Source organism: Chroicocephalus ridibundus, chromosome 3 (assembly GCF_963924245.1).
Source record: "Chroicocephalus ridibundus chromosome 3, bChrRid1.1, whole genome shotgun sequence".
Taxonomy (NCBI): domain Eukaryota; kingdom Metazoa; phylum Chordata; class Aves; order Charadriiformes; family Laridae; genus Chroicocephalus; species Chroicocephalus ridibundus.
In genome coordinates, this window is record NC_086286.1 from 80,131,938 (window position 1) to 80,153,660 (window position 21,723).

General features: G+C 38.7%; 1 protein-coding gene across 1 annotated transcript in view; it reads right to left on the bottom strand.

Annotated features, from left to right (window-relative positions):
• Nucleotides 1–529: 529 nt before the first annotated feature.
• CRYBG1 (crystallin beta-gamma domain containing 1) overlaps nucleotides 530–21,723 on the bottom strand; it is a 41,616-nt gene continuing 20,422 nt past the window's right edge. The window contains exons 14-22 of the mRNA XM_063331107.1: nucleotides 17,006–17,132; nucleotides 16,781–16,813; nucleotides 14,914–15,023; nucleotides 14,513–14,642; nucleotides 10,619–10,758; nucleotides 8,125–8,248; nucleotides 6,781–6,939; nucleotides 3,797–3,959; nucleotides 530–916 (exon numbers count right to left, since the gene is read on the bottom strand). Coding sequence (XP_063187177.1) covers nucleotides 828–916; nucleotides 3,797–3,959; nucleotides 6,781–6,939; nucleotides 8,125–8,248; nucleotides 10,619–10,758; nucleotides 14,513–14,642; nucleotides 14,914–15,023; nucleotides 16,781–16,813; nucleotides 17,006–17,132 — 1,075 coding nt within the window. The 3' untranslated portion in view covers nucleotides 530–827. The remainder of the gene's footprint in view (nucleotides 917–3,796; nucleotides 3,960–6,780; nucleotides 6,940–8,124; nucleotides 8,249–10,618; nucleotides 10,759–14,512; nucleotides 14,643–14,913; nucleotides 15,024–16,780; nucleotides 16,814–17,005; nucleotides 17,133–21,723) is intronic.

Here is a 21,723-nt window from a genome sequence, read left to right on the forward strand (position 1 = left end):
CAAAGGGTAAAAATTTGACTTGGCAAAAAAGTAAAACAGCCGTAACTCAAAAAGTTAGGCAGCCTAGAAAATGGGCACGTTCTTCACATTTCGATGCATCCTTTTGCCACCCTTCTCTTTTTCTAACAAACATCTACTAATTTACATAGTCTCTCTACATGAGAAAAATCTAGACTTTTTTAATTTAGAACTCACTATATTAGCATACTAACTATATTTGAAGGCACATGTTAAAAACTCTTTGGATGTGCTGTGTGCTAGCAGTCTTTAAACTTTCAGTAAACATAAGTTTGTTCCAGTGAAACAAATATATTAATTTTCAGTAGTGAATATTTCTCTATATTATAGCCCGTAGGTCCAAGTTGCTATACCCACATACACATTGCACTCCTGTCCTTTATGAAATAAGCTTTAATTATTTTTTTAGCCCTTCTCTCAGTTGGAAAAAAAAAAAAAAACACCTTTAAAAATAATTTAAAATTATACTTATTCTCTATTCTGGATTAACACAATTGTAACTCCATGGGGTCTTTCCCACCTTTAGTTCTTCTATTCTAGCCCGAGGCATAACTACCACTCTTTATCTCATATCGAGTTGTGATGATTTAAAAAAAAAAAAAAAAAGAGAAAAAAGGTTGAGAGATACTCAAGCTTTTATAGAGATAATAATCTTAGACAGGTGAAATCATTCTGTTGCTTGTTCTTTTTAAAATTGCAAAGAAAAGACAAAACTCTCATTGCTGATCCTGTATCCTTCAGAGATGGCAGCGCCAATCCTAGTGTCCAGAATAGTGGCCAATTCAAACATCATCTTTGCTTGTTTGGGTTTATACAACCAGTGGTTCCCAACACTGCGTTAACTTTTCTTCGTTGACTGCGTTGACAACAACGTGGTCACGATCGTATTGTGCGCCCCCTGTAAAGAAAAATTTCAAAGAGTGTAGATTATCTTTGAAATAAGAGACATGCACGCTAGGTTTCAGGGCAACTCTAATAAAGTGCTGGTGTAGACAGTTTCTCTTCTCAAGGCACTGAAAAGACAAACTGATTTTCATCACTGCCTGCTATTGGAATTCATTTTGAAACAGGGGAGGGTGCCTGCTCCTCCTCACCCCTTCAGCCACCCCTCGGCTTTTTCAGCCCGGATGGGAAAGGAAGGAAACACTGCAATGCAGTCAGGTGCAGCTCCTTTAAAACTGTCACTTCCCAAAAGTCAAACTTGGCTGTTCAGGTTCCCCTCAACAGTTGTCACTAAGGATGATGTTTACACGATGAAAAAAGTCCTGCTGCTAACAGACAATGCGAGCATGACCACACCAGGGATGAGGTCTGGTACTCATTTACTCCTAACCATTGTAATCCTGTATTTTGACCAGCTGCATCACAAGTCACCACACACAGAATATCACCCGATGTTCAGCTGCTTGCACTGGCAGCTGAACACACCCGAATGCAACATACAACCCTTTCTCAGAAGGGCTTAATTCACTCACGTGATGCAATGCCAAACGTGCCCATAGAAGAGCACCACTAGTATCCTGACTTAAGAAACTCGGAAGCAAAGAAATGCTTGACTGGAGCTGAAAGTCAGAACTGACATGTTTTTCTCCAATCTAGCACAGTGCAGAAATGTAGGACACGTGCATCTCGTGTAGCACAACACACCTGCAGTGGCAGGTAATATTCCCATTGGAAACAGTAACCTGAGCCAACCATTTATACAGAGCACCAGGACACTCTTATGGACGCCGTCTTTCCTTTCTGCACCTCGATAGCCTCGCTCTCCCGGAAAGTGCAAAAGACAGCCTGGCAGCTGACAGCTTATGATGGGCGTAACTGATATGGATTCAGCACATCTCCGAAAGAAATATGCTCGGCACCTGGAGTCCTGCACGGGCAGGCATAACTAAGAGCAGCTCTTGTACTAAGAAAATGCCACCTCAAGCACCTTGGGTGATCTCCGCTTCAGGAGTCTGGGGAGGACCTTCTGGTGCCACTGTCCCAAATCAGAAAGGTCTCTGAGAAGGTTAACACCAACGTGGTTTCTCTCCTGGCCATCACCAGGCAATTACTAAAAAGCAGTAGATACACAGTAGGAATACTTGCAAAGTTCCTCAGAAAGAGGGGAAAAAAAAGAAGGGAATATCAGATCAAACACTCCCACGGGAAAAAAGCCTAACCAGCGGCTACAAAAAATAACATCAGCTACATAGCTCAGTTATCACTGTGAGCACAAAAAATATTTTGTAAGCAGTGTTTGACAGAATATAAACATGTTACAATGGAAAAAGATGGGATTTTTTTCAGTGGAACAAGAGACTATTTTCTTTGCTAGTGCGGTGCTCTGGACAAGGCTTCGCGCTATGCCAGTATCTCCACCAGGTGGCACCGGTAACTGCCCCGCTGAACAACTACATTCACTTGCTGAAGAATTCGTTAGTGCTCGATTTGGGGTCAAGAATGGATCAGCAGAAGTGGCAGAAACAGGTAATGTTCCTACTAGGCTTTCTCAAATAAAAGCTAAATGTACCTAGTCTTTCATATTTACCTTACACATTCACTTTTTTCTTTAAACTAAGGATGCATCTATACTTTCATCGCCAGACCTATCCATTGTGAAGTTCTTCAATTATAAATGCAGAATACGTAATTGTTTTTAACACGATTAACTGAAGACAAGGCAGCATAATAGTATTTCTGCTTGTTTGGTGCAACTCAGAACCGACTTTAGAAACAGGTGTGCAGAGTCACCGTGACTAAAGGCTCTCCCTTGAACTGCAGTCTTTTTGACAAGTTTATAATTAATCTATCACTAGCTTTTTATGTCACTAAAGAGACTTTGTGACTATTTGTGCCAGTGTTGTGTTATGGTCAGACATCAGATAATGCTTTTCTCACAGTTCTGATAGTCCTGCCCTTTTTAGTTCTAAAGTACTGGCTGCTGACTCTGTTTTTTGGTTTGGTTTTGGGTTTTCTGGTTGGGTTTGCTTGGTTTGTGGGGTTTTTTTTGGTAATTGCTGTAATTAATGTCACAGCATCAATGCAATATTAGTTTTAAAACAGCCAAGATTAACAGCTATAGAAAATGATTACTCTCCCCACCCAAAAATGCCGTTATCTAAGAATATCTGATTATGCTAATTCTGCTAATCATTCCATTTGCTGCTTTTTCAGACCTACAAAACTGTGAAAACGAAGTTTAGAAACACTATCTACATGAATCAAATTTCTGTGACAAAAGCGACTGTAAAACACACATCAAGCGTGCACAGACCTTAGGCTGCTATGGCAGAACCTCACGTTTGCAATAAAGGTATAGCCATTAATAAACAAATGAAAAAAAACTTTTTACATCCAATCACATCAGTGTACAGCAGTGTACAGCTTTCCCAATATCCTTTGGCTATTGCATCTACAACTACTATATAAGAAAATTTGCTCTATACAAATTAAAGTTAATGAGAAGCTAGGTTTTTCTTGCTTCAGCATTTTTAAATAATTATATTCACATCACCCAGTGCCACCTAAAATTAACTGAGGATATCTAGAGTGAGTGGACACTGGGAATACAAGATAAGCAAGTACTGTGAGTTACTAAACTCTTATGTAGGAAAAATGAAATTAAGTCCTAGGGCCTGTATAATTCAGGAGGTCAGACTAGCTAATCGGGTCTTTTTTGATTCTAGATTAAAGTACCTATAACACCATCCTTAATTTATAGGCACGTTTAGTGCCTATCCCACTGTAAATACCGTGTAATTAAGACACAATGTAATGAGATAACACATTTGCTTACCTTTGATATCTAAAACCAGGTTGGGTTTCATCTTGCTGTAAATCCTGCCATCGGGACTAATATGCCAATATTGTTTGTCTTCATTCCGCTCAAATGACAGACCGAGTTTAGAGCCAGGAGTTATAAGATTTCCAACAATTGTCAAGCAGCAGTCCTCGGCCATCTGTATAACCAGAAAGGCAACAGCAATTATTCAAAAGGCCTTACTTCTAGTATCCACTGGTTTTTGATCAGGTAGGAGAGATGTCAGCAGGTGCAAACGGAATCTAGGAACTACTTTCCCTAAAGGAATGTATTTTTGCCCCAAACTCAAGACTACTTATTTTTCTTTTGTTCCTGTTTCTGCTGACACTCTCCACTACACAAGAACATTAAAATAACCATGCTGTATCAGATCAAAAGGTGCAATTAGCACCTGCCTCCAGCAGTGGCCAACAACAGATGCTATGGGAGATTACATTCACTCTGCTCTTGGGTGCAGGATGTTCCTCGTAAACTCTCCCAGTCTACAGCAATTTCCAGTCCAGAGACTTTTCCATGCAGAGCTGACACCGTTAGTATCTGGAGGGTTTCTGTCCCATATGTGAATTTGTTACCCACTTTCCACTGAGATCAATGTAACCCTTTTACACGTACACCCTTCTGTATCGTAACGCTTCCATGGCAAGCAGTTCCAAATCTTAACTACTACTATTACAAAAAAGATAAAATGAAACAATAATTTGATAGGCAACTACTAGTTTTATTTGATGTTCTCCTCACCCCTCTTCCCCTCCCTACGTTTGCAGAAATTTCAATCATATCATCCCTCAAACCGCACCCTTTGCAGGCTAAAAAGTCCTAGCTATTTTCTCTCTTCCTTGCATAGAAGCCCTCTGTCTCATCTGGTCATCCTTTTTTTGCTCTTTAATTGTTTCTAGTTCTGCAATAACCTTTTGAGATAAAGGACATAACTGCACGGTGTAGAGTGTATGAATTTCACAGTGTGTCACAGTAGTATTTTCCTCTTTGTTCCATGTTCTTTTCCTGGTCATTTGTATTACTTGATGTCAAAACTCTGCAAATGTCTTTATGGTTAAAAAAAGAACTGGCAAAAAAACCAAATCAAGCTTCCTTGAAAAGAATATTAAGGCTGTATTAACAGTTAATTATTTTATGTGAACAGTGATTTTTCAATAGATCACCATAAGCCACCTCGTAACTTCTGAATAGACTTCAGTGGCAGATTAAACAAGGTTATCTGCCATTGTTGATACGGCCCTAAATTATTAAATATGTAGTTTTGAAGAAGTAGTACTTCTTACTATCATAACCTAGAACTGAAGTAAGTTGATTTAGTTCTGCAGTTCTGAAATTCTCATCTGTATCTAGGCTACTACTTCACCCTTCTCCAAGAAACTCATGAAGAGTGAGAAGACCTGAATTCATATCTGCTATTTGTATCTGTTTCTGACAAAACAAGCAGAAGGACTTTCATAACCTGCTTACTGGTTACCCACCTATCTAAAACAGCCCTTCCTTGAAGACCTCAGCATACCTCAAGGTACCATGACTCACGAGTCAGTGAGATGACCCAAGCTTACAGGAGGAAAGGCACAAGTTCTTCCAGTAACCTGTCTCTGCCTACATGCACGCGACTGCCCACCCACCAGCTTAATTTTCTTTTTAAAATGTGGTGAAAGCCAAATTTTTTTTTGGTGCAAAATACATTTACTGATATTCAACAGAAAGATGGCAGAGCTCTGTAAGAGTTCGGTAATTTAAGATCAATGCTGTGAGCTTGCACCCTGCACTAAGCTACCCGATTGCTGTACAGCACGAGTGTGTATTTTCTGTACATAGAAAAACTGCTTTATGAGATACAGAGACAGGGACAAAAAACAAAAGCATTTATCCAGAGCCATGTAACACCACACTGTCGCGATATGAATACTTGCAGTGAAATGTTTGAGAGGCGCTAGCAAGACAGAAGTCTTTTGTATGCGATATTAAAGCTTTTAGCTTACTTGGCACCATTTTGCTGTCTGCATAAATCTCTTTTACTACCGCATGTGTCCTGTAAACATGTCCAAACAATGCCTTAGCTTATTAACAGTAAGATTCTTCCCTCCAGCATAGATGACATAGTTATAAATGGCTCCTTTGAAGTTATACAATCCTATAGAAAAAGTTCACATGATTCTTTGCTGTCAAGCTGTTTAACAGTATTAAAGTAACTTAATTTTCTTTGGCCGCCATCCCTACCTAAGACTGTTCATGCTTAAACATTATGAACTGCGCATACCTCTGCTCACCTTAATGACAATTCGCACACGATTAGTTTTATGGACTGTGAGAAAAGTAGGACTTCACTTGGAAACTTGTACAGAGGAATGGAAAAGGGATGAATTTGACAAATACAGGGATAACCACTAAAAAAAACTAACCAACCAAAAAAACCCCAAAGAGTGGGATTTTATCTTACAGCTTGCCTGAATGCAGAAGAGGATATAACCTACATTACACTAATTGACCCACCACAAGGTACGCATGGTTAAAAATATTATCAGGAAGGGTCAGCATTTTAAAAGGTCTCCCCTGCTTTGACACTTCTGTGATATTTTCACCGTGGAGAAAGAGGGCATGAAAGTGGAAGGAGCTCATCAAGAGTAGACAACGATCTCCTGGTGTTGATTGTACTTATGAGGCTACTATTCTTTAGGGGAAAAAGTAAAGAATAACTAAAATCTCTCAAAATTTCAATTACATCAAAAAAGGTATCTTACAAGTAGTTTATAACACCTGAAAAGACAGAATTCAACAAAAGACACCAACAACAACCACCAAAAAAAACCCTTACCCAAAAAACAACCCCTACAAAAAGACTGTATTACAGCTGAAATGGAATAAGCTTATAAAATACATTAAGATGATACAGTAGGAATTGAATTCAGAAAGCCCTACTATTGGAGAAGAAAAAATTTCACATTGAACTTGAACCTCACCCGGCACCTTATGAATCCATCCTGATAAACCCAGATTTGATCATCTGAGTCTGTATCTTCTGCAACCTGTATTCTGAGAAGATTCAGATTGTCTAAGTTTCCATCAGCTGACATGAATTTTCCCGTTTCCTTGTTTCGAAGCCTGAAGTACACGCGTTTCTACAGGAAAAAAAAAAAACATAACTCTAACCACAGTCTCAGCACAGAACACATCCTGCTCTGATTAACTTCAGAGCAATTACTGTTCGGTGCTGAACCCCACGCCTCCCTCTTTCTTTCAGAAAGCTTAATTTTCCATTCTAGAATTTAATTCCAAAGTCCATAAATGTCTAGGACAAGCCAAGCTTGGAGAACTCCCCATTCTGCATGGAGAATTTTAGACTTTCCTCTGCAATCAGATCAGCACATGGTGGAAAGCTAAGAATTTTTAATTCAGAGCAGCACCAGCTTCTCTCTGGTAACTTCTTGCATAAATGCTCTTAGCTTTCATTAAGGATGCACTCGTGCAGTGCTGCTTATTTCACTGGCAGCAAGTATTACGCTGCACATTCATGCTGCTGCTTGTTACACATTAAATTTCTGTTTAGAGAAGCTCTCAGCCAGGGCAGTCAAAATGCATTATTCCTAACTCTGCTTAAGGCTATACAATGACAGCAAGCAAATGCATTTGGTTACAGGTACAAGTAATCCGTGAATTACAAAAACTTGCTTCCTCAATAAAATAGGGCTCAGCAAGACCCTCAAATATTAAAGCTCACAGGACTGCTGCAGCATTGGACCAAAGCACATGGTCCTTTTTTAGAGAACAAAATGAAAAGGACACCACAAGAATAAATTTTGCATTAGATATGAAAATTATTCTGCTATGTAATAAGCAGGGAAGGACTTTACCCCCTAAATCAACACAAAATCACTACTAATTGAAGTATCCAATTTTGTAGACCGACTTTCTTGTTGTTCCAAAAATAATGCAGATAGTACAGACAGTACACCAGTGACCAGTGTGGGTGCTAATTATAAAACAACTTAAAATAATTTATATACAGTAGTTATAGCCATTATTTGTTAAAATCATTTAGCCAATCCTTATATGCTGTATTCTCTATTTTGGTTTAAAGTATACTTAATGAACAGTTTAAGAAGTAGAACTGCAAAGCCACGTAGCATAATCAAATAGCTTTTATTACAAGCGAAACCGTAGAGCAATTTCTTTACACAATTGCCACTACTGAAGCTTATGACATGCATCAAGACCATAACATTGCTTTGAACTGTGTAATATTCCCCCACCCCATTACAAAATATAAATTAGTACTTGACAATCTCACGTCAGAGCCTACTCACCTGCAGTAAAGGTCTCAGAGAACCTATCTGGCGATAGCCACTCATTTTATGCCAATCTGGAATTTCATTTGGTGATAACAACATCTGACGCCCCCTATAATTACTATGCTCATAAATAATCCATCTATGAGGGGAAAAAAAAAAAAAAGAAAAAGAAAAAAGACAGAATGCTTTTACTGCCAAATCCTGCTTTGGAATCAATAAATGGGTTTAACAGAAATTTTCCCCACATAGTAGTAGCATTTAGCTTTGGAAAGGCAATGACCTTCTTTTTAACTCAAAAGTAATAAAATCATGTTCGGATTTAGATCAATAGCATTAAGATGAGTACACTGGAGTTCACATTTTAAAGGCCTGTTATTTAAAAATTACAAGCTGAATGAAACAAAGCATTTTCTTGCCTTAAAGGGAGAACCCAACTTTTAAGTATCATCTGTTTTCAGGAGGTACTCTGACTCCTCAAGGAGCATATATGTATATGATATATATGCTGTATATGATAGAGTGCTGCATGTGTAGAACCAGTAGTTCTGTGTATCTTAATTTGCACAGGCCTGACCCACATGGGAAAGAACTACTAGGGATGCAGACTGAAACAGGCAAATACTGGAACTGCAACAGGGTGAAGTTCTCTAGGGTATTTTGATAGAGGTTTTATTTCAGAACACCTTTCCTCTTTCCAAATACCTGAAAGAAAAAAAAAGAAGGGAAAAAAAGAAAAAAAAGACAGAGAGAGAGGAAAAAAAGGCATAGGCTAAACAAAAAACATATTTTGTTTAGCATAGCCTACCACACATCCAACCACACTTACAATCAGATTGAGAGCAACCTGTCAGAACCTGACTTCTGCTTCTCTGCTGTTGGCACAGGCAATAAATTCCAACTAGACTTTGAAATAGGCTGCAATGCAGTGAAATTCCTTGAGTTTTCTCTCACTGAGTTGTTGGGACTGTCCAAGAGCCATAGGTTTTTGAGTACAAGAACACTCAATATGCACATTTTCCCTGTTATCTCCTTTCCTCCAACTGATTTGTCAGTATTTGTCTATATCCTATATCCAGAAAAAGCACACTCACCTTAATTTTGCTGCTTTTCACAGCCTAATGCACATCTCTGCCGAGGTATGAAATTAAGAGAATCATAAATGGATGTCTCTTAGCAAAGGAAGAGAAAACGAAAACCCCTTCATGAAGAGAGGCACTAGGGGCAAGGACCCTCTGAAACCTGTATTTTAGCACATTTCAGCAGCTGACCCTGCTAAAATGAAATCAGAATTTTCATATCATACTCTATACGTTTCCAATGATCAACCAGAAAAAACATATCTATTCACTGGACAGGAAACATGCACAGTTCACAACTCCGTTACCCAGAATCATGGTAACCACGTTCTTGGCAAAGAAGTAACTTGATGCTTGAGTTCATGTTATTTCACGTTATGCAAAGTGGGAATCAGCTATATTGTGGTTATGGTGAAAGATATTGAAATCTCAGGAGACTTCAGAATACGGAGCATGTACCTTTATGTTTCAAACTTCAGTTCAGCGTGCTAAGGAAACCCTTTGATCAGCTTATACAAACGGGGAAAATGGTTTGCTCTACAGATCTGGTATTAGCTATCCACTTGAGGGCAGTCTTAAGCTATCCAACAGCATCTCTCTAGCACACACCTTGGAAATTTACCTCTCCAAAAGAATACATTTAAATGCAAAGCAACAGTAACATGGATCCATCATTAAAAAAAAATAAGTCACTTTCTTCAAGTTACAAAAAACCTGAACATATACTTGGGGCAAGTATCTTGGAGGTAGAGGCTAACAACAGGGAAAAAAAGAAAAAGAGAAATTTAACAGCACTAGAAGATAGCACAGTAGTTTTCAAAAGACTTCCAGACAGTTTTTAAACTTCATCACAGACTATTTTTACAAGATCTTCAAAAAGAAATTTAGAGAACACAAGTGCTTAAAAATAGCTAAGGAATTTAACTGATAGATTTACAACCCAGTTCCTGAAGTAAAAGGGATTATTACTAATGCCAAAAGGGGCCAGATCACGATCTGATTGTACCATTGCGTCCATAACATCAGGTAAAAGGATGAACGTGAAGACTTGTTAAAACATTTGAACTTACAACACAGATCACAAATTGAATGATTTTATTTTATTTTTTTTTATGACTGAGATCTAAACAAAGAGCACAGAAGTTGCTTTTAAGGATGCTGTGCAAGCTGGCTTTTATGATATGGCGTGAGAGAAGACACTAGTTTCCTTGTGAGCTTTATTCAAATTTATTTAAACTTCTAGCACAGGGCACCAGTCAGTGATAAAATTTTATTGAAAGAGGATGTGAAAAGGTTCTACAAGAAGAAACTGCATTAATGCACTACACACATTATGACATTCTAATTTTATGCTCCTTGCTTTCTAACATCTGTATTTTTTCTGTTGAATAACTACGTCATTCTAAAGAATCAAAAAGTGATTTTAAACTTACATGCCGCCAAGGACTTGAACTGAAGCTATTCGAGGATTGTATCCCAGGAACTGGAGATTTAAGATTTCCGTACTGAATTCAATTTTCTTTCCTTGGAAACCCACCTTTTCAAAAAGAGCTATGCACGGCTCAGAAAGCTCCTGCAAAAGGAAGATGAGCACTTTTATAGGATGTTAGAACTCCAGATGCTAACTGTGAACATCATTACTCCACACAGCTCTTTTATTCCAGAGGCTTCCTCTTGATTGTTTTAAGATCAAAGACCCTGAATAATGTTTTTGCTCTGCAACAGGTTACTTAGAAGAAAGTTTTAAAAGTAGTAATAAAAAGCTCTTATACAAAACACACAAGGAATCTTCTCGCATGACACGTAAAACTTCCTTATCTTAAGGCACACACAAATGTCTCTGTAGTTGATTCTTGCATAGTACCTTAAGTATGTTTTTAAATACATTTTAATTAATGCCATATCCCTCTTCCATTGCACTAAACACCACTCATTGTAGGAATTTTTACCTTCAGACCTGCACACACAGTAAAGATAATATTGATTTCTACAGCTTCAAATGATGCCAGCCTTGCCTCACTGCTTATCACTTGCTGCTCTCATTATTAACTCTTGAAGTAGCTTATGGCAACATCAATCTCTGACTAGACAAAAGCATCAAGATTCGTTCTTCTGAGGTGAAATTCACAACTCAAGCAAAAACCATAAAATCTGAATCCTCCAAATTGCTGTGGGGAGGTGATTCTTCTCCCTCTGTCAAAACACTTCTGGTGTCAAAGGGATTCTGCCCACATGAAGCCCCCTGCATCGTTTAAATGCCTTCTAGGTAATGAACCTTGGACTCAATTTTTTTTTCCCCATGTGGTAAGGTGCCTGCAGTGGACTGGAAATAACCTCTCACAATTAAGGCCTTCCCTTGGAAGCTGGGAGGTAAGGGTTTGAAAACCCTCCGGGTAAAGTCAATTAAGCCTGAGTGTCCTGGTGTTAGTTTATGCTCACAGATAGAAATGACCCTGACACTCCCTTTCTTGCAAGTCTTCCAGCAACGACTGCATAAAGCCAACGCCACAGCCAGAAGAGCTCCTTCCTGCTGGCATGTGTTCAGCATGCTCGAAACACATCAACTGGATCAGGAACGCCCGACATGACGCGAAGTCTCGACAGACCCGCATCGGGCCTCAGGCATGGAAACAGGCCCTCCAAGGCAGAGGGTGGCTCCGTAGATGCACGGCAGCGGATATTCGCGCTTCCGTGTGACTTTGTTAGGCAAGACCTCATGTCTACCAATTTCTAGACAGTGCTTAAATTCCTCTTTAATCTTCCTTTAGATGTTTAAGGGCCCAGATGACAACGTTGCATGAGCGTCACCATTATCCACGCAGCAGTCCAGGTTATCACTCAGCAGCTGAGCTATGCTCCCTGATCGCACCCACACTGCCAGGCTGTGGCAAATGCCAGAAGACGTCTTCCAACTTATACCAAAATCAGAGTATGCTCATCCCCACCATGAAAGGTTAACGCCAGTTAGACTGTCATGCGTCATCACAGGTAAAGAGCCCACCAGGAGCAGTAAAACCGTTATGATGTGAGGTGCCTGCGACCCCTCAGCCCTTTTACAGACCTGAACCTGCACTCTGAGACTCACTACTGGCCAGGCAGCAGCCCTTGAGCCATGTGCAACGCTTCAGGAATAACCTACTTACAAAGAAAACACACAGGCAGAAAAGGCAATCCTCCAATTTTCGGCCACAACTTCCATTCTAGGCATTTTTTTAGATTGAGCAGTACCACTGTTCTATAAAATGTTCCCCACAGAAAGAAGTGCAAGGTCAGCTCACGAGTTTTCTTTCAGTACTTCCCATGTAGTCCACTGTACAAAGCTGGTGCTCCTGTTTATCTACATTCAGTTACTTCACAGAGTTGCTCATTAAAAAGAAGTATTTTCAGCATGACTGTTCAAGCATAAACCACATTCACAGGTTTGGGTTTTTTGAATCATATGTTCAGGAAAAAGAACATGTAGCCAATTCAAGAAGGAAAAATGCTATTTTCTATCTGCAGCACAACCACATGGAGCATGCAAAGCAAGCACAATCGAGCAAAGATGCAGTGGTACAAAAAACCAAAACCCCTGAGCTTATGAATAAAAGCCCTTTTAAGTTTCACTTTCAAGTTCATTGAATATCCCTTTCATTTCCTTTTTTTATGGTTCCTTCGAAATGGAAGGAACCTTCGCAAAGGGGAGTTAAACTAGATAAGTATAGTAACATGACATATTAAAATAGCAAAGGTGCTTCTTGTACAGAAATGTCACAGAAAAATCATGAGGAAAGTTATGGGAATGGCAGATGGTGGGGAGGCATTAAGATTGGCACTGCCAAAAACACAGTCCCAAAATAAATCTGACAGGTGAAACCAGTATTTAGAATAATATGGTTCAAGCTTATGTGAAATTATGAAAAATGAACAGTATAATATGATCATTTCCACCTAACTTCTTATTCTCTGTATTCTGGTTTACTAATAAACCACTGAGCAAAACAACCCATTTTCCTCTTCTCTGCAGGTAGGAAGCCTCTGAAGAAGGAAGCGGCAGCACATGACTTGCAGGCAGACGCAGCTCCATGCTACTGTCTGACATGTGATAAATTGTAGGGCTAGAATAAGTTTCAAAAGTTTTAAGAACTTGAAGAGGCACAGAACTGGCATTGGCTGTTTTAACACAACTGTTTCTGTAACAAATAATAAATTTTCCAAAAGCAAGCTGATCATTCCAGCTTGAAAAAAGCATTTTAAACCCAAGAACTCAATACTGACATGTACAAAAGAGCCTATTTTAGTTCACGGTGATCACCCACCAAGCTTGGCTAGAAACACTTCTAATACTTTTAACAGGATCGTTCTACTGGACAGCCAAGGAGTTCAGAAGGCAGACATACTTGCTGCAGATGTTTGTTTACACTGTACATCAAAATGCTCCAGAGACATGAAAGAGGATGACACATTTTAGTTCTCCTTTGTCAACTGCTACATCACTGACTGGTTACCAAAATTACAGTGGTGTGCAATAAAGTTGCCAAATTCAAAGAGAGTCAATAGTGTACTGCTTTTTAAAAATGAGTGCCATCTCTTCATATTGCTGTAAGTTCCTGGATTCTTGACCACATTTTGCTAGTAATTACTTTGATCTTAAAAGATATTTGCAGATTCCTCAAGTGATCCATCATAATGATTGGTTATAGGCTTGAGCAAACTTGTTCCTTGCCACTGATGAGTTACAAAATATGTAAATGTTGTTTAGTTTGTATCCACCACACATAACAACAACACTGTCTGATTTTGCCAAATGGCACTGGGTGTTGCTTTACTTTATCTGGAAGGATGCATTATTTCATGATTAACTCAAATTGCATTTCCTTGATGATAGCAATAGTGGTTTATAATTACATGTACTTCATGCAAAGTTGCTTAGTTAAGTCTGCTTTTTTAATATGCATAAAAAACAAGGTCCTCAGTACAGATGTTTCTTCAAACTGTCCTACTGACATTTTCTCAACCCACTCTAAGTGGTCTCTCCTACTGGGAAATAAAGAGTCTATCTGACACATCCTTGACTCCTTTTACAGAAGGCCTTTTTATAAGCTGTTATTAAGAACAGTGATGCCAGGCAGCTGCTTCTGTGATGTCCTCGCCTTTGCAGAAACAGCACAGAGGTCAAAAAAACTGACTGCAGCTAGGACATTTAACTGCTACTGCATAGAAAATAAAAATAAAAATACTCCTCTGCTATCTGTGTGTCCCTAGCATTTTTACTGTTGCAAAAAATGGGGAGGGCAGAGTCAGTGTACTTAGCTTTACTCTACAATATTTCTAATAGCTTTACTTACAATATTTATAATCCGTAAAGATTTTAGAACTGCTTGGGGTGAACAACCCATTGCCGTCAGATCAGGATAGATTCCTTCTTCTAACACATACTGGTTACCAGAGAATTCTTCCTCGTCATACACTACGCAGCTGCAGGAAGAAAGAGAAGAAATTGCCTCTTAAGAATTCTATTTAAGTAAAATGATGCTAGTGTTTCTCAGTCTTTAGCAAGAGCTACTGACAGAGACTGTATTTACAATGTTTTGTCCTGAGAAGCTGAAGACCGATGTGTAAACTTCAAAGCATTGTTCTCTGTAACTCCCCATATGCAAAACCACTTCAGGTATTAGAAATCTTGTTGCTTTTTTACAACTTTTACCATTGTAGCGATTTTGCAATATTCACTCAATATAAAACTTACCTGCCATCTAAAATTTTTGAAGACTTCACAGCAAATGAATCAATACATCTTGTGTTTTTTTCAAATATTTGGCAGTTACCCTTGAATTCAGGCTCTGAAAATAACTGGACCTTTAAAAAAGTTGCAAACATAGTTTAAAACAATTCATTCTTCAACCTTCAGTAACATGTCTCTAGCATTACTTCTATAACTAGATAAAAACATACTTAAAACACCCAGGTATCCTCAGTTGCATATATTATTTGTTAGCTCTTCAGTGTTGCAATCCTTCTTCAAGATAGAAAGGTAACAATACCAAAAATTACTTCCGGCTGTAAATCACTCAGTAATATACAAAAGAATTAAAACATTAACAAAGATAGCTCCTTGGACTATCCGCTAGAGAAGATTTTTAAATTCCCACAGAATAGCCAGAATAGGCACACCTTTACTAAAGGGCCATGAGTGGTTTTATTTTATATTATTAATCCATTTAATCTCCGAAATACGTACTCTTCCCACTAAATGAAAACTGTCTCTCAGATCATAAATGGTGCATAATCTTGGCAAAGTACTCAGACAGCATGCCAACAGGCATAGTATATATTCCCAGGGCAGATGGGCTTTATGTGCCTGTTACAGCTATAGTTACAGTCATGTCAGTGCTTCTTTCTCTGCTCGGAGGATAAGAGAAGATACATCAGACAGAGTCTTTTGTCCTCGTTAAAAAGAAAAAAAAAATCTAAGCAGCAAACCTGCTAATTTGCTTAGAGGATAATTAACCCTGATCACACAGAAGTCATTCACATTATCGCATGCCTACCAGCTTTATTCACTCTTAGCAGAGATGCAAGTGTGGGCATGTACAGCGTTCTCCAAAGAGGAACATGCTGACAAGGGATGCAGTCTGTTGACTACAAGCCATTACTTCTTTGTTTCCTTAGGATAAGGTCTTAATAGGCGCATAATATATAGTTGCAAATAATTTTTCATGCACATAGCTGAAAATAAGCAGCCTTGAGATTTTTATTCCCCACAGTTTATACATTTTCCTATGCAGGAGATTACAGAAAGGCATGCTACTAATCAAGAATACAAAACGAGACAGCTAAGACTTCTCTCCCTAGTTTCTAGTTCCATAACACGCTCACCATTTTGACTGAAATGAAAATAAAAGTAACTTTGTACAGAGACAAACATGAAAAGGTTCAGAATTATGAAAGGATGAAAAAAGCCGCCCATTAGTCTCACTGTCAAAAGTACGTATTAGGTCTTGCACGCAGGAGACAGTCCAACGTAAAAATATGTTAACTCACTGAACGGACAAGTTCTCCCTGCCATTTCCTTCTCTTAGTTATTGACAAAGATGGCATTAACTTTTAAGCACAACTCAGCAGTATTTGTGAGTGAATGAGACTCCCTTCTACTGCAACCACCATTAGCAGAACTGTTAAACAAAGAACTGGGTTCAAAAGGAATTAAGTCACAACTGTACCATCAACAACATCTAACTTGCAGAGCCCTCACCTCAGCAACAGACTGCGGGTACCTGCACCTCTGCACAGAGGGCTGCAGGCTCCAGCTCCTCAGAACAATCACCAACACCCCCAAAAACAGTTCACTTGCTAAACCAAATCATTGCCTGTGCCCTGAGAAAGTTCTGATGGCAGCTGTGTATTAAATCCCACCTTCCTTGGGCCTTAATGTGCCATACTTAAGAGGTCTGGAAAGCAGCCTTCCTTCACCTGCAGTTCTCACTCTTTGTCTGACTAGTCAACCACCTGTGCAAATACCTGGGTGTTACACTAGACAAAAAAACCATTTCTTTATTTATACATGTTACAGATAGTACACAGTATGTTTCGTGCACTTATGAGAAGTATCTTACCTTGACTTTACCCCTTTCGCTTCCAACAATATCCTGCATAAGTTTGGAGAGGACAAAAAAAGAAAAAAAAAACCAACTTTTTAAACAGTGATAAAATAACAAACATACAAAATTTTACTATTGATTATTGTTTAAAGAATGTAAATAAATTGAATTCGATAGAAAAAGTATAGCTCCAAACACTTCAGAGAAACTTGAAAAACAAGTATAAAATGAACTCCTTACCATAATGATCGGCTGAACAGACGATATTTTGCAATTCTTTCCTCCCCATGCCTCAATGCTGGGATATAGCCCTTTAGACAGTATATACTGCTCCCCTGTAAACTCAGGATTCTCATAAGCCACCCATCTAAGAGAGACAGAAGAAGAAGGTGATGGCTAGAAGTCACACTACTTTTCCAAAATACAGATGTGTATATTCACTACTGTCTTAATGTAAGAACAAATAAAAAACTTTTTCCCCCCTCAAGAGCCAAAAGGTGATGCTATTAAAACCCTAAACCACCACATGTATCTGATACTCCAAAACCCATGCAAATTTCACTTCCATTCACCCTACTATGTTGATATGAATCAGAGTGAATTAGCTAAAGCAGACCACAAATTCAAATACATCATCTGCTAGATATCCTAAAAGCTGTCTCCAGTAAGAATATTTTGAGATGTTTCACAATTCTACTGTTTTATCTAGATCAAGTTCTTCTCTAGAAAAAAAGACAGATATCGGAATAGAACTTTTTGGATAAAACTAACTTTCAGAGTCATCTTGGCAGTAAAGATAGGAATACTGATTTTTTTAGTGTTGCCTGTACCTACAGTTCAGTTGTGTTTAAGCAAACACACACCCCAACAGAAAGCTGAGCTGCGACAACAGGCATGTATGCTAATGAGAGCAGACTGCTCCCTGCTAGGAAGCACAGACATCAGCAGGAAGAACATCCTTGAAAGTTAAGCATTAAAACCATCACAAATTTGACCAGATTAATGTATTTAAATTCAAAGCCATTATTGTATGAATGCTCAGTCAGATCTCATGCCTAACACAGGCCACAAACTCAGATTTCTGCATCAAAACCATAACTTCTGTCTCAGTCAGAATATGCCTTTTTTAAAGACATTGAACTTTTGAGATACACACTTGAAGTATTAGAAAAGCAACCAAATCACTACATATATATCTCCAATGTTCAGTTATCCCTGGAGTGCTTTATTTCTAATCTGAATTATCTGCTATCAGCTAGTCTTGCTACGCATAGCCTACTACATTCAAGAAACCTTCTATTACGGCATTCTAACCCTGACTCCATACCAAACGCCCAGATAAAGCATTCCCACATCAGCACTACCTTTGGTTTTGTGATAACCTGCATAACTTCTGCTGCCTTTCACTGCTCGACTTCCCAACCTTTCCCATAATTATATTCTGGCTCTTTTTTAAACTCATCTTTTTTTTCTGTTGTTTGTTGGTTTTGTGGGTTTTTTTGAGTGCTGATATTACAGCTGGCCCCAGTAACAGCTGAGTCTCATTCATTTTATTTATGCAGGGATCAAGACATCTTGCTGGTTCCTGGTTCTACAGGATAATCTTCTACTCATAGTCAATTTTTAATTTTAGCCAACAAGTATATGCTAGGTTATGCCAAAACCCACTTTCAGTGCAGTCTTCTTATAGTTTCAACAGTAACAAAAAGTTTCACATCATAAAGCAGTAAAATGATACGAAACTTATAATTTGCAGTGGATGCTAACTCTCACCAGCTAAATTCACCATAAAATGGCCTACATGTGTCAAGCAACTGGATTCTATTAAACTGTAGTTTTATTCCAAGAACAAAACGCCAGAGTCTCTGCAAATGTAAGAAGTGGGATAACTTCAAACTGAAATAAAGCTGCATCAACATGTATGTGCTGAGAGTATGAAATTTGTATTATTTATCCATGGCAAACACTCATATTGTGATTCACATTTATCACTATTCACATCTCTTGGTTTGCCTCAGATATAATCAATTATTCTAACTTGTTATGCACTAATTACTTAAGGCATATTTCAAGGCACATTTCAAAATCACCTCATAGTAATTCATCAAAGAGACATCGGTATGTACAATAAATTGAGCAGGCAGTTCAGATGTCTCAGGTGTGTCTATACCTGTATGCCACATATACCAAAAGCTGTGAAAGTGAGGTTTCCTTAACCAATTTCTTCAGCAGACATTCATTAGATTTTTCAATGCACAAATGCCAGGATACAACTACAGTGCATGACAGTTTAACTTGATTGACATCTATGCAAACAAGTGTTTCTGATATTAAGGGAATGATAAAACATGCTAGATGCCTCCTAAGAATCTCTCGGTAGCAGTTATTTCGTTTCACCCCATCTAAAAAGAAGGCTGAATATAGAAGTAATCAACATATCTCACTTTAAGCATATGTTTATGTTGAAATCAATGGGATTTAAATAAGCAAGTACCACTCTCCCATGCAAGTCAGCCCATACAGTTAGAGAGTCAGGGCTTATAAGTGACATACTTGTGCCTTTACACTACCTTCAGAAGCCCACAGAAGCTGCTGAGACTAGTAATAACAGCAGCAAGGCCAGGCAGCTGAATTTGGTACCAGCTAAACCTGTCAGACCTCATGACTATCCCCTAGGAAGGAGCAGTGCCTTAATCCAACTTCTGAGTAACAGAAAGGCCTGGAGAGCAAGTCATGGCCTCCATATCTAAGCAAGAGCGTCACATCTCAGCTGCCAGGCACCACAAAAACTGAAGTACTGCTCTGCAGCAAGGCAACAACAATCCTGCCCCACAGGGAGCTAATTCTCCTAACGCAACAGTTTTTGTAACCCCCAGCCCTACAAATTGCCTTAGTTAGGCTGAGCAACAGCCTCGTCCCAGGTTGCTGGCAGGGTGGTGCTGGAGACCTTCGCTCCTCTGCACCATCCATGTCCCTGGAACCACAGATGGAGAGAAAAGTGTCAATTATATATTGTTGATACTATTACATGCACAGTATCTTTTCCCAAACCCTTTTATATATGATATCTAGGAACCGCACCTCCAAACAGGGTCTGGAAGAACAGCCAAGAAAAGAACCCAGAGGCAGTAACTTGCCAAATATCAGCTTTGCTCATGGTTAGCCCAGGATTCATCTTACCTAACTTTACCTTTCAAAACATTGCCCATTTCTCATAACGTATGCTCTTCCTAGTGTTAGCTGAGAGGGGTAATCCCCCCTTTTTGCATTGCTCAGACTCATTTTAGGACAGGACAGATTACTTAAATCCTGGAAGGACCTTCTCTCTCAGCTACGGAAGAAATGGCAACATCTTCATTTAACTAAATGCCATAGTTGTAAAAAGTAAGCTTTCAGGCACAGAAGCAGTCCTTCAGGCCTGAAATAGAATTCACAATCTTTAAAGCTTAAATACTACACAGAGACAATGGGGTTTAAATCACTTGCAGATTTGTAGCATGATTAACAGAGGTAATAAAATTCTGTTTATAGGAAAGAGAGGAAACAGGTTCTTTACATACCCCTTCGTTCTTGTGGTTCCTAGTACCCCAGGGACATGCGAACTTTAATTTCATGAATCCTTGAAAGGTTTTTTCAAATGTCAGTTCAGCTCGGTTCAGAGATGGAGGGAAGATTTGTTTGAAATGTTCTCCCACGGGGTACCCAAGGGCTCTTGCCCTTTTCAGCTCCCAGGGGAGGTTTGTTCTTGTACCTTGTGTCTCTTTAGTTTCACCCATGTTTCCTTCCCCAGTGCATCCAGATTAAATTTAATATATTCTGTCTCCTGTATATGAACTACTCATCACCTAATGACTTCCTTAATATCACTATCCATATGTACACTAGAAGCAGCCAAATCTGCACTGTGGACTACTAACTTAAAAATTAGGGGAAAACCAGGCTGATTACAGGACCACAGTAAAACAAATGCCTACTTAAAAAAAAAAACAACAACAACAAAAAAAACCCCAACAAAAATCTGAAGTTCTTCCACTAAGTTCAAAAAGTATCAACTAAAAGACAGGGGCTTTTTCAGTATATTTACCAAAAGTTTGGTGTGTTTATGGATAAAGAAAAGGCACACTTCAAATGCAATTCCTGTTATTTTGATCACTATTAAATACAAGGTTGAAGAGTTATTAAGCAGAGAGGAAATCAAAATTGTACAGCAGTTGATTTTAGTACTTGCTTAAACTTGTAAAGGGTGTTACTTGTTGCTAGTAAACACTTCCATTTTCCGACACTTAAAACTCTGCCAACTTGAAGGTAAAGATCAAACCCTACTTAAAAGAAGAAAGCCCTCTCCTATTTTCAGACAGCCTGGATTCCTTTTCTCCAGCCCCAACAGCAGAAGAAAAAAATACTTTTGATTTTATGTTTGCCCAATCTCTGAAGAATGATGAAGAGCAAAAGATGTACCGATTTTTCAAGAGTCAATCCTCATCACTTTAGGATTTTTTTTTCAAGATGTCTTTACAACAGATTGAGCAAACACATTAAAATATTGCTTGGAAACATTCTTCAGAAACACAATAGCTGAAAATTTTCATGCAGCTAGCGCTCAGTTAACCCAAAATGGAGTATTCACTCCCCAAATACAGAGCTGGGCTGTCTTCAGCATACAGTCTAAAGATGCAGTTTAGCTTAGAACTTGTTCAGTAGTATCTGTGCTCTGCAGTGTCAGGCTTTCTTTTCTTTGATATACCCTTTAAATTACAGAGCAATCAAATTAATTATGTGGGAAATACAGATCATCTGTTATCCGTTATCATCTGTTATCTGCTTAACCCAGAAACCCGTAGTTAAAAAATTGCTATGAAAGGTTCAGGGCTTCTTACATTTTTGAGATTTTTTTTAATGAAGTCTTTTCAATACGATACCAGGAAGGTTACTTCGAAATAGTATGAGAAGCTTCTATT